The sequence below is a fragment of the Chelmon rostratus genome, chromosome 21 (genome assembly GCF_017976325.1).
Source record: "Chelmon rostratus isolate fCheRos1 chromosome 21, fCheRos1.pri, whole genome shotgun sequence".
NCBI classification, from domain to species: Eukaryota; Metazoa; Chordata; class Actinopteri; order Chaetodontiformes; family Chaetodontidae; genus Chelmon; species Chelmon rostratus.
The window spans coordinates 9,700,962-9,715,268 of record NC_055678.1 but is presented as its reverse complement, the minus strand read 5'-3'; the positions used below and the strand labels follow the sequence as shown (position 1 = coordinate 9,715,268).

At 43.8% G+C, this 14,307-nt stretch overlaps 1 protein-coding gene across 1 annotated transcript; it reads right to left on the bottom strand.

Moving 5' to 3' along the window:
• Window positions 1-12,892: 12,892 nt before the first annotated feature.
• On the bottom strand, window positions 12,893-13,966 carry LOC121625119 (neurogenic differentiation factor 2-like). Its single transcript, XM_041963176.1, has one exon. The coding sequence runs from the start codon at window positions 13,964-13,966 to the stop codon at window positions 12,893-12,895; it is 1,074 nt and encodes a 357-aa protein (XP_041819110.1).
• Window positions 13,967-14,307: the final 341 nt, after the last annotated feature.

Below are 14,307 nucleotides of genomic sequence, written 5' to 3'. Positions count from 1 at the left end.
TAAACTGCCCTTATGAAGTTGGTTAGAGCCACACAGTCCGTATTAACCAACCTCTCAGTGGCACAGACACACTTTGGGGTGAAGCTGCTCTGTGTCCTCTCCAAGGGGGAAGGTTTAAAAAACATTTAATTAGGCTTTTGGCATGGCTTCACTTTTAGCCTGGAGGTGTTGGAGGAGGTTTTACAGATTTCATCCCTTTTAGAGCCGAGCAGATTAAACATTCATGGGAGCAATCAGCCGACCCTGTGCGTTCTCTCCTGCTGTACAACTTCATCTGTAGTTTGTGTGAAGCGTCACGTTTGTGTAGTTTTACGTTGTCGAATGGTGCACTTATCGAGTATGCGCCTTGTATTTTATTGGCACTTTAATATACTGATGTAATGAACTGCCTGCGAAACATAGTGCTGAAGTGTTATTTAAGTTTGCATAAATTTATTGAAAGCATGTACGGGAATCTTAAAATCCTCCTGTTCGGTGGTGCCCAGAGCCGGTCTAGAGAGGTGTTGTATGGGTAGGATGGTGCAGGAAGGCGGAGGAGGATTGGGGGAGAAGGGAGGAATGGGGTGGGGCGGGTGGGGGGGCAACAGATGGTACGCCACGCTGCGAGGGACGTCGGCTGCCACGGGTGGGGAGGGGGTGGAGTGGGGGCAGATAAATGGGGGTGGGAGGGGGTACTTTTCCCCAAAGTGCCAGCAGGGATGACGAGGAGGGGGCTAGCTATGTGAGCTTGCGTGTTTGCATGAGCGTGCCTCCATGCGTGTGCTTGCATGTGTGAAGGAAGAACCATATTCAGACTCGAGTTTCTCATCGAGTGAGGTGAGAAGCCTTTGCCCTGGTGCTTCATGCCCACTCAGTGTCTGTCTGTCTGTGGACTTCCAGCCTTTCGAGAACAGAGCGATGACTCCCCACGCACCGGCACACACGAGTTCAGGCGTCGACACTGTACGAAGATGATGCTGAAATTACTCGTAACCCAGTTGTTGTGATGAACCACCCCCCACTCCCCTCGTCTCCTGTCTTCTACAACACCTATGCCTGCACAGACGGCACACATGCTCACGCACACGCACACACCAACCCCCAATTACACTGGCTGCCTGTAAACACACCAGCTTCAGTGGTATATATGGTGCTGCCTATTGAACAGATGTTGTGGAATTTAAGATGCAAAAGCACCCCTCCACCACCCCACTATCCAACACACCCACACGTACACACCCACACACACACACATATGCACACACGCACACACGCACACACAAACCCTCACTCTCTCCCTCCCCCCCAGCTGGCCCTGCCATGAACGTGCCATGTGGCGCTCCATTCCCCCTGGCACTTCGACTCTGGCTGTGCCAACTCTGCCGCGTCTGGCCGCCGCCAACTGGAAAGACCAAGAAAGCAGCCGACTCAAAGTGGACTGTTTCTTTGTGTGTCTGGAAGTGTGTGCACCTGAAAAAGCACAGTGCTGCAAAACTTGAGCTGTCACTTATTGTAGCTGTTATTTATGTAGAACTGGAAAGAGGAGAGTCTGACATTTTATTTTCCAGCGTGAAAAATGACTAAAATGTCCAGTGCAGTTAGGTGGAATGTGTGTGTGTGTGAGAGAGAGAGTTAGTGTACCTTTTGTATGTCTGCGCAGGTGTACAGTGTATGCAGCGTGCACAGCGTGTCACACTGTCAGTCCGCACACGCTGGTCGTGAATCCACTAGGGAATGGCGGTGGAATTCCTGTTACCATGGAGATGTCCAAGCTCATCTGTAATAAAATTTCAACTTGAGAGAGATTAATTCAGGGGAAAGTGTTGATTTATTCATCCTGGTGGATACTGATGCACTTCCTCATTCGCTCTGATGTCTAACTGTGATGGCTGCCCATTCGCTGACTGGTTTTCATTTTTCAAACCGTGTCGCTGTTGATGCGTGGCTGCTGCTGTGCTTTTCTCTCTTCGCAACAGGCTAAGTTAAAGCATGAAGTATCTAGTGATATTTTGTATTTTTCCTGTAGTCAACAAATGCTGTGAAAAGACCAACATTGTAATGATCCTACTAACATGCACTGGTGTATCCAGAGCCTGATATAGTGCATAGAGCTCTATTATTATCCAAAAACCATTAAAAACACATCAGTGAGCCTCGCTGTTGTGCTACATGACATGTTCTTCCATTACAAAGAACATGGGCTCTGCAGTTCATTTTGAATCAATCCCACATACATCGCCCTGGTGCCTCAACATCACGTCCTCCAGATTAAACGTCAAAGCACCTCATCTGCCTTTGCCCTCTAGAAAAACACACAGAAGTGTTTTCTGATCTGACCCCCGAATCGGCAGAGTGATATAATTTCTTGCCTTATCTGTGCCTTCCTTAACCGTTACAAATCACCATTGACTTCTGTTTTGTGATGTGACGACACTCTGGTTAATGTTTGGTTAAGTTTAGTTGCAAAAATTACTTGGTTACGTTTGGGGAAACATCACAGTTTGGGTTGAAATAACTAATTCATTAATGTTAGGGTCATTTTCAGCTCATTGCTGATATATCAATATCTGTATATGCGTTTGTGTATGAGGACAGAAATGCCAAAGAAAAAAAATGCTGCACAGAACATTTCTTGTTATTAAAAAAATAAGGCAACCTTATCAAATGTTCATTTATGCTACAGGTTGTGTGAAGAAAATTAAACTGCACAAAGAACGTTGATATAGGTCGACGTACTGTATGAGCCTGAAAAGTCCTGTTTCAGTCAAGCTATTTTTAGGGATTCATCGTCATGCTTACAATAATAAACACTCATCATTTGGGGACGATTGCGGTCATGCAAAAAAAAAAAAAAGTTTACAAATTGACACCTCCATGCACCCCGACCTCCTCACTACACAGACTTTGTTGCTTTATGGTTACTTCCTCTTTTGTTCTTCTTCTTCTTCTGTGATAAATACTAAGCAGAGCACCAAATGTGTATTAATCCGCACCTGAAAATAGCCAAAAATATGCAATTCGTTACGGATTATGTAACGTTTGCTAAAAACTACAGTGCCCAGCTGCTTTAAACCAGTTCTATGAAGGGGCTTTGGACCTGGATAAGCGTTGAAAATGAGTATTGAGAGACAGGTTTTTATATGCATTGTTGGCTTTGGTCTTTTCCTTTCATGGGATATTTCTATATCCTTTAAAGACATCAATATTCACCATTTGTTTAAAATCATTATTTTTCCAAAGAAACTTTTTACATGTGTGGACATTAGTCACTGGTGCTTAGTGGAGGTGGGCTGACTCTGTTCTATGAAAGTAAGCATTTAGTCATTGGTGACACTCATATCAATTTACCTGACATCACCACTTATAACTCAACAAAGATTAACATGTATTTTTATTGGATCGAGGGAAGTTTACACATCACTCACGACTAAACTTGTACCAGTCTTGTGCTAGTATTTACAGTATATCCGCATACGTCGTGATGCATCCATGCGTGCATATGCATGAGCATGTGTTCAATGCCAACATGTCTCTATGCGACCGTCAAGTCTCTCTTTAATTCAGTGGATGACCCCTCCGTCCTCTCCTTTCCCCCATGCGGTGACGGGAAGTGAGAGCACCTCTCCCTATTCCTCTTCTGATAATCTCTTTTAATCTGAGAAAGCAGGCGCAGGCTGCTATGTCAATACCTCGTCTCAAGGCTGCCACCAGGACGCGCACTCCATTTTGTTTACCTCTTCTCAGCATCCGATGAGGGGTCGAGGGAGGCGGATCGGCAGACAAAAAGAGGAAGAGAGATGTGAAAGAAGAGGGGCGAGTGGAGGAAGTGGGCACTAACCCCTGGGAAATGGTTGCAAGGATGACACAGACAGTGACATATAGATTTGACTTCTGACAAACAGCATGAGAGAGTTGATCTTATGCTAATAATAATACCAACTAATTACCAGATCCTGATTGCCAGTCATTAGCTTGAATTATCAAGCTTTGGCAAACTCATTGTAATCAAGATAAAAGTGATTATTAACATCTGTTATCTCAGAGTGCTCTGTATCTATAAACAAGATTATGTCATCAACAGCTATGACAGAGAAACTTAGAATTTGATGTTTCATGCAGGAGCAAAACATATAGCACTTCTCCATACATTTCATTCAATGTAATACACTTCTTTGCCGAGGACCTCATGGAAGACTCACGCTGCTTTACCAAGATATTACCTAAAGGCAAATGTGTATTTCCAACCTTGCATTAATAAGATTAGCAGCACTGCAATTATTATTAATTACATCACCACAGCGAGAGCCTGTCTGATATCCTGTGCAGTTTACCTATTCCTGAGAAGACGATGAAGAACATTAGATATACAAATGATGACATGGCTGCAGTTAGTATGAACAGTAAACATAAAGGTATATATATCAAGTTTCCTTAATATTGTAAGAGAATGCACTCTGTACAATATTGTGCTGTAATAGAGGTCTATTACTCAAGTATTACAGACAAGTTTAGAATCGATACAACAATATGCAATGTCTTTAAATCAGTGCAAAATAATTTGCAAAAGTCCTTTGCTTTGTTCTTTCTAACTGCGATTAGTGGTGGATAATTCAGAAATGAGCATTTTATGATTTTATGATGTGATGTTCTTTCACCTTCTTTGCAGACTGTATTTGATTTTGAGCACAAAGTTGCTGTGGAAGAATTTTACATGGGGTTTTGCAAAAAAAAAAAAAGCACAGCCAATGAATATATAGCACAATAATAATAATGCATATTACTTTAAAAATACAAAAATATGAATAAGTGCAGGAGCAGATCTAAAAACTGATGAACATTAGTACGCTTTTTCAATCATTGCCATTCTCTGTCCCCTTTTTGATGAAAGACTATTAATTGGGCAAACAAGTGTTACATATGCACAAAATGCACACACGGTCAAATGCACACTTAGAGGTCAGAGCCACACAAAGTCAAAACCTGTGGGTGTGCTGCTAAGTCAAGGCCGGCGACTAAAGAGATGCATGTGTGTGTGTGTGTGCATGTGTGTGCGTGTGTGTGTGCTGCGAGCATCTGCACGTGTGAGGGACACTGTGGTAGTCTCTGTATGTGCGAGAGAGTGTTTAAATTCAGTGACAGCTGTTCATTAGTCCATTACAACCCCACACTGCTGATTCGCCGAGGCAGCAGACACCAGCAGAAAGAGACGCTGGTGATGACGGCACGAACTCTGCAGGGAGGACAAGATGCATTTCATAGCTGCAGAAAAACACTTTTGTTTTGTTCGTCTTTATTCTGCAGATTTTCACTTTTTTCGTGCACATTCATTCTATGAGATGTGGTGCTGAGGAAAGGTAAAATGTTCATGCGCAGCCCTGATTTCTCTCTTTTCTTCGTATTATCTGACTGATGAGGATGCTGGCGTCAGTTGCACTTTTTGTTTGAATCGCTGCTCTTTGTTCCTCTGCTCAGCCTTAACTGAAATCCATGACTGACCCTCTTCTCTGTCTTCTACTCTTTGTTTCCTCTATTCACAGTTGCATTCACGGTGCAGCGTGTACATCTGGGGGCTGTCTTTTGTGTGTGAGTGGGACATTATGGAAACATATGGACAGTGGCCAGCACTGGTCTCGCTGAACTTTAAATCATATCTACACACACCTGGCAGATGCCTGTCTTACTGTACTTACAGTACAGAGGTTTTTTATTAGTTTTACTTAAATTTTTTCATATACGGGAATGTTCTACTTGAACTGAAAGACATTGAATGTGGTACAATAACTATCCTACACCACATTTTATTCCACACGCTGCTCATTTGATAGAAAGATTCAACACAGAAAGCTTGTAATAAGGTAAAAACACATTTAGAAGAGCAAACAGAGCTGGAGAATAATAAACTTGATGCCATAACAGGCATGAATAAAAAAAAAAGCACTTTTGATAGACTCTTACATCCAGTCTTCTTTTTTCTTTACTTTACACCTCCATTGAATTCCTATGAGAAAACTCTTCTGTGTACTCATGAACACAGTACTTCTCCTTTATGTTTGAGGCATTTTATTTTCCCTATATTTCACTCTTCACTTTAAAATAACTGTATTACTCACGTTGACAGCTATCTGCGGCAGTGAGACATTTATATATTCCTCATCATCATCGTAGTCGGCAGGGAAATGTGTGTTTCCTTCACATCCGCAACTGTTAGACAACATTTCAAGAAAAGCCCTGTGTGAATGAATCAAAGCCTTTTTCGCTATTTGTCGTGTACATCCGGTGATAATTTTACAGGCCGCTCTGTAAGAATTGTGGATGTTTCATGTCACAAAAGATTTTTGTTATGTTTTGTGTTCATTCAAATGTTTCACGTGGCTCTGGACTAATCTTGTTAAGCCCTCCTGCTATATAGTCACATAATGTGCACCTATAGCCTCTCGGACGTCATTCGAAGTGGGAGATGCAGGAGCAGCTAAGGTGAAATGGAGACGTTAGGAACGTTCAGATAAAACGCTACTCATTCAGCTTCCAGATTTAAGCCCACAGTCGCTTGCAGCTTTCACCTCTCTGCTTCACTGGAAGCTCTTTGAGAATGAACCTGTCCATATTACCATCCATATGTCCTGATAGCACCACACCTTGGCAGCAGGCCTGGAAATCTACTGTACATGACAAACCTCACAAGTACAGTATACGGCGCCTATTTCAGACTGTTTCTTCAGGGAAAATAACGGGGTGGCATCATCGCACGTGAGGACATCACATCTCACATTTCCAAATTTGTTTTTTTTGCAAATGCAACCTCACTTTTTTCCTCACCGAATGTCCTCTAGCATCAGCAGTTGCATTTAAATACCAACATGAAACACACTTAGAAGAGCTATCCAGCTGTTTTTCCTGACCTCTAACCTGACCTGCAGCAGCATCTGGAAGGAAGTCTCTGCTACATCATGGAGCAACCATTTTTTGGGCTGTATCTTTGTGAACCATCAGTCAAAACCTTCTCGAAGCGCCAGAGAGAGGAAGAAAGAAAGGATTTCAGGGGCGGGAATAGTTCTGTGTTTCTTGGGAGATCCTATTGCATGAAGTGTGTTTATGTGAAGAAAGTGTGTGTGTGTGTGTGCGTGTGGGTGACCAGCGACGGAGGAGCTAGGCGAGGGTGTGATGTACTTTAAGAAGTTGAACGTGTTAGATAGAAGTGACCATGTGCCACTGGTGAGAAAAACTGCAGAAGAAGAAAGTAAAGAGAAGAGAAAGGTGAGGAAAAAAAGTGATATGCTGGGATGGGAAAGTGCTGTGTGGAAAAAAAAAAGTGATGGGTGTGCAACTGAAGAAAAGAGGGAGTTGTAGTGTAAGTTTGTGTGTGGGATGAAGCGGAGATGGTAAAGATGGGAAAGGGGGCAGGGAGAGGAGGGGGAACAAAAAGAGGCAAACATGCCAGAGTAGGAGAGGAGACAGAGGGAAAGAGAGGAGAAAGGAGCAGAGGAGCGAGGGCAATGAGCTGGATTGAATACCATCTGACAGGTCCAGCTGGGAGTTTGCCCACCCCGCAGCACCGCAAAACCCCTCAATATGGAGGCCAATTACTGCTGCCCGCGTGACCGTGGCATGGCAGCATCAGAGGCGCAACCCTCCTCCTCGCCTCGCCTCTCCTTTTCCTCTGCCTCCCCCCCCCCCTCAAAAAAATAAATAAATAAATAAATAAAAAACACTCCCACCATCTGTGCAGAGTGACAACAACCTCTATACCCTACCATGCACAACACAGACTGTACACCGCACACACACACTTGGGGCAAACACACACATCAAACATGACAAATCCTCACTCAGGAGCTCTGTGTGCTTTTATACTCGGCGGCAACTCTTCAAGTGTGTTCTGTGACCAAAAAAAAAAAAAAAAAAAACCAACAGTGAGGTCTGATGCTTTAACACCTTCTGCATGTTTTTTTCCCCTCCTTGTAACACACAAAGACAGTTAACCACAAGCAGGGATGGGCAGTCAGGGAGTGTGTACAATCCCACACACCACTACTACCATTGTTCCACAGATGCAGTGGAATTTCACCCTGTGCCAGCTCCATCTCTCCTCACAGAGCTGGGCGTGGCGCTCAGGCTGGCGGTGCTGCTGGTGCCGGTGGTGGTGGTGGTGATGGTGGGAGGGTGCAGGGTGGCTGAGCATGATGCAGTGGTACCCGATGCCCGTTGCGGTGGAGGTGACTCCCAAATTTAGCTCCGTGTGCAGCCAGACGGGCTCATCTGAGTGGTGTTTTTTGTTCTTGCGTCCTCTCTTCAACTGGTGGGGGGGGGGAAAAGGGGAGAATGTGACAAGTAAAACATGTTGCACATACATCACAGAGCTCACCTCTCTCTCTCTCACACACACTGCTGGGACTCTTAACATTTAAATAGCTGTTTTCATTTATTTCTGGTTTCCCACCTTCGTCACTGTCCACTCTCCCGCGCGACACGCTCTGTATTATGATTATGACACCGATTAGACCCGTGAAATATTTTTTGTCCAGATTAATCCCAAAATAATTAATCCGATAAATGTGTACCTAATCTGACAAATGGGAGTAAACCTCTCCAGATGGAGATTTACGCGCTGGAGGCCCGGGCCTACTTTGTGTTGCGTTTTCTGCGGTGTTTCCATCAGATCACTCTTAAAGCAGCTACATTGAGCTCCGTGCTGGATTATTTAATTACAGTAATTGCGTGGTATTTTCTAAACATTCATTCGGACAATTACGCTTGAATAGGATCCCAATTAATTGATTTTTTGGATTTAAGTTGCGTCAGTTAATCCCATTTGTCATAGATGTTTAGAGTGACCATTACGCCACATTATGATGATATCACCCCACATGGAAGGTGTCATGTATCTCTAAGATCAGATAATATGAGGGAAAATTAACACAGTAATGAATAAAACAATTCGTTTAGCCTGAGATCCATGTAGGTTTTCAGGATTAACGAGGGTTAATTGACTTCAATATGCGTTTTGCATGTGTAATAATATTAATAGTCATTATTATTCTGCATTATAATAACAAAAATAATATGCGTTTTATTTGATTAATCCATGTTAGGTTTTTGGATAAAATGTGGTTTTCTAAATGAGGCTGGACCCACAGGTGATTTTTACGGGTTAGAAGTCACACACAGATTCAAAGTCTGCTGCACAGGCGACTGAATTAAAATCAAAAAACTCCTCTTTAACTGTGCAGAAATGTTCGACTCGTTTCACGCGTCTCATGCAAAAGTGCGTGACCGCGGGGGAAAAGGTCTCTTTTTGTCCGGGCCCGCGTGTGGACACTCAGCCTCCTTTAACGGCGGAGAATAATGAACAGATGCTGAGTGAATTAGGAAAGAAATACTGGGTCCCTCCCACAAGGACCACTTTGGCAGGGGCCGCCTGGCTGCCACGTGGCGCAGCTGGCACCGGGTTGGTGATGGTGGGCTTTACTGGTCTCTGGCTTTACTGGTGCTCAGACATTTAGCGACTTGGCACCGCGCACCCGCTATCAAATCCTCTGCCAGCCGCCGCCCCTCCTCACTAACAATAAATAAATAAATAAATAAACCCTGCACAGTCTGACTGAGAGGTTAGGAAATAAAATCAGAAATGTACCTCTCACCTTGCCCTCCGAGGCCTGCCCTTCTCATGGGAAGCAGACTAATCGCGCCACAAAGGGACCCTGGAAATATCACAAAAAGTCTATTTTAGGTATTAGATGGAGGTGTCCCCGTTCCATCCTGCACAAAACTTCAAAATCTTTAAATATTTAAACGCAGGGCCCGCTTTCAGGCGTTCAACCACTCATACAAGTGTTTTTGCATTTATTGAATCAAAGTGCGGGTCGATGGATGATCTCACTGACAAAAGAAATGTCACCCTTCAGTTAATTTCCAAGACCAAAAATTGGCTAAACTAAAATGTGTGCATACTGGATGATAAGTGTGGCCCACAAAACCAAAATGATAAATATATAAACAATTTAGTGAACATGTAGCCTCTTCTTCATATAGTTTGCGGTATAAATAGATTCTTAATTCTCCTCTAAATCCTTAATGTTCGTTTGACTGGACAAGTGTAAATTTAAAACATACTAATTTTCATAACCCCCTTATTTCACCTTCTCTTTGTATCTGCCCACCTACAGTGTGAGCTGATCTTATAAAGCAAAAATTCTGAATTTAAAACAAAAGTTATGAATCTTTAAATACCCACCTGATGAAGGATACCCTGCAAAAAGCAAACCTGCCCTGAGGAAAAAAATAAGATGACCAAATATATAATCTCTGAAAAATATAAAAAGCAGCTTTTTGCTTGTTTGCCCTTGATGATCAGCAAGTTTTCAGCCCGTCTAATTCTTACAGGAGGCTTTCAAATCTGTTTATTTATGTATCTATTTATTTATTACTGGTGGTGGTACAAACCATTTGGACTGTGGTGAGCTCTGTGTATGTGTGTGTGTGTGTGTGTCCATTATGCCATCCCTGGGCTCCTTCATTTCAAACCAACGGGCCATTGATTCACCTGATTTTGCACCTGCCCGACTCTTTCATGATGTGGTGAGTCAGATGGGCCTTTGAGGCAAAAAAAAAAGATGTTAAATTAAAAATGTAAAAAAGAAAAAAAAATGTTATCACTGTATGCGTGTGTGCTTTTGCAGTGTAGCTCCTTGCCATGGAGAATCTGCCTGCATCTCTCATGTTCCTCTTTTTTTTTTTTTTTTTACTTGGGCCGGTGCTGGATGGGACAGTTTCCACCCTGCGGTGCCTGGTGCTGATTTCCCCTGGACGCCCGCAACAACATATGGGACCCAGGGCAGTGGTCCAAAGATGGAGCCTGCCCCCAGTATTGATCTGAGAAATCACCAATGATGTGATCGAGCCTCCATAAGGTCTTAGTAGTCAAATATTTCATTTAAATAGAGCTGTTGAATATAGACATTGGTATTGTTTAATGTGCATCTCTTGCAATTTTGAACAGCCTGTGTTTAATATTTTCAGAATGAGCAGGTTGAGTGGAAATATTAGTTTTTGCAACCAAGTTTTTTTTTTTAAAAAAAAGCTTTATCAAACAGTTACGCATTTATTCAGTTTTGTTTAATGATGATAATTCAATGAATCATATTTGAGCACCTTGTTAAGGTACCTGTATTATTCACACTCACCTGGGAAGTCTTAAAGGTGTTTGCTGCTGCTGCCAGGCCCAGATCCACGTTCACGGTGCTGGAGAGCAAAGCGACCACTCTCACGTAAAGATGCACTTTGTGTGTGCAGTGTTGGGACTCCTTCTGTCTCTTGCTCTGAATGGCCGAGGCCTTTTGCCTGCATGCTCCCTAACTTACCAGCTGCATTGTCGGGTGTATCTGAAGGCTTCGAGTCAAAGAGGACAAAGCAAACAATAGCATATCTAACTGATTGTGATTGATATTTTAAGTTTCTGTTGGTTTCAAAGAGCTCATTCTAGTTTAAAGACATTTGGTGTTGTGATCAGTTCAGTTGTTTTCCGCTAAAACAAGCAAAACAAACGTATCTAAGTGCAGGTCTGGAATTTCAAAATGCTTTACGTGAACACAGTTTGCAGGTTGTTATCATGCATGTTTATTTATTCTCATTCTTTCTTATTGCTGTGCATAAGCAGCGATGCAGCTGAATAACATGCGCAGCATCTCAGCCTCACCAGCTTCAATAATTTCAGACAAGGTGTGTGAGGAAAGTACCTTTTGCACATTTGGCAGGATGCAGTGCTCATGAATGGTAAGTCTAATCAAGACCACTTTAAAGTTCAAAGCTACACCAATATCAAAACTGGAGTGTGAGATTAACAGAAAAATGTGCAATTTTTAGCCTTAAAAAATACAGTCTTATTCTTTCACCACAGACATTTCAATGTTGATACCATTTTTTTAATCTGCTAATTCTATCAATTTCTATAACTTGCAACAACTAATTTGATAACTTGAATGCAGGCATGCTGTCAAATTTGATTTCAAGTGTAAATAGTTGTTAATCTAATTATCCTACACAGTAGGCCTGCACCATTTCACATTTTTTGGCCATCTTTAATCCTGGTGTTCATATATTTTAGATGCAACAAGCTGGGGCACTCATTTATAGCCAAAATCATTTTTATAAATGATGTAGTGTTGCTTGTAATGTGCCTCCTAACATCCGTTTGCTTTTTAAGCCTAGACATTTTTTATTTTTAAAGACAAAAAGATAAATCTCAGAATTTCACATTTCTGTACAATAGGTTGTCGTTTTAGATTATTTTAGAAGAATTAAAATGTCTTCACCAGAAAATCAAAATTACTTTTATCATAGTAATGTGGTTTATGAAGGGAAACTACACAATCTCTAACGTTTAACCTTTGACAAATGATTTTAACGGTTCATTTAAACAGAAAACACAAGATCAGATATTTTTGACATGCCTGTTGAAACCACTGCCCATATTTGTTTCCTAACTGATTCAAATTCCTGATGAAATTAGTTCAGAGAGGTTTTTTATTTGAGGATTTCTCTCATCTGAGATCATTTGATGACAACTACCGAGCCCCTGCTCGAGGCCTACACGTGCACACGACCCACAAGAAGATTTCTTCAATCATGTCAGACAGTTATAAAACATTTTTTTTTATTTCTGCTGTTTGTGTCATAACATGTTTAGGCCTATACATCTTTTATGTCAGTTGCACTCATTCTGCATACAAGATATTACTGGACACACTTTGATAGGAAGTACAACAGTACAGGGATGACATCAGTAGAATACAGAAGGTAACCAGGGGACTCTTTCTGCCACTTCCAGTTCTCATCCTTTCAGAAGCTCTTGTTTCCCAAACAATATTACACGTGATAGGATTGTCAGTGGAGGATCAATACGTCTGATTGAAAGGGCTCAGTTGTGGAAAAATGCATTGAGATCCTCATACGGGGGCGCCCTGTCATGGTGCAAGTGCACGTCGTGGAAAGGTGGAATGTTTTCCGAGTGCGCACCTCCGCTGCGCGCTCCCGAGGGCCCAAAGGGGAGGCTGTGGCTGGGTCGAGACGTGGCCAGTCCGGAATAATGCATAGAGTAATGATAGTTCCTGTCTGTCTCAGAGGTCTCCTGCTGTCTCCCGGACAGTCCGCCGTTCAGGCAGACGGGCGGGCTGTGCTGGCCCTCGTAGTCCGGGCTGCTGTAATCAGGTGAAGTCCCGCCCGGCGGGTACACGGCCTCGTACCCAGGACCGTAGGAATGGCTCCGCAAGTTAATCGCTCCGGTTCCCGGCTGGTAGTGAGGACTGGAGAGGCGGGAACACCGGTAGGAGTAAGGGTGGACGGAGAACGGAGAGCTGGGCATGTGGAAGCGGGCTCCATCTGGACACTGTTCAGTCAGGAAGTTCCTGGTGTTGAGCTGCAGACAGCCTGCCACCAGGTTGGTAGTGGGCTGGGACAGGCCTTTACACAACATCTGGACGTAGGTCACCACATCTGGACGTTTCCCGTTGCGTAAAATCTCCCCAAGGGCCAGTATGTAATTCTTGGCCAGCCTCAGAGTCTCTATCTTTGAGAGTTTTTGGGTTTTGGAGTAGCATGGCACCACTTTGCGCAGATTGTCCAGCGCGGAATTCAAATCGTGCATGCGCGTGCGCTCCCGCGCGTTCGCCTTCATCCGGCGCACCTTGGAGCGCTCCACGCGCGCCGCTGTCATCTTGCGCTTCTTTGGGCCGCGCTTCTTGGGCTTGTCTCCGCTGTTCTCATCCTCGCACTCCTCTTCTTCGGCGTCGTCGTCCTCGTCGTCGTCGCCGGCCATCTCAGACTCAGCTCGGCTGCTGCCCTCCAGGGGCTCGTCCAGCTCGTCGTCCCCGAGGTGGCAGGGCTCGTGCTCGTCCTCCTTGGCCTTGCAGTCATCGTTCTCGTGGTCCTCCACCCAGTCGGCCGCGAGCCTCTGGACGTCCGGCAGCACCTCGCTGAACAGACGGCTCAACATCGTGGCAAGCAACCTGCAAGAGACACAGCCGAAGCATGAGCTGGACTGCTGCTCGCCCTGCTGCTGTTTGCGCACCCACAGGTGCGCTGTCAAAGCGAGGGAACGCGCCTCAGTGAGCCCCTCAAAGCCGCAGGCTGTAGCCTACATGTCCCGTACCCAAGGGCGAATAGACCGCAATTATTATTCCGCAAATGTGTCATGTACAATTGAGACGGTCTGTGGTATTTATCAGCGGGGTTTTTAATTGAAGGCCAATCATTAGAGCATCTTTCGTTTCCCTGCACCTTAACAGAAGCTCAGCTTTAAGATCACAGACTCCTCGTTTGTATGAGACATGTTTC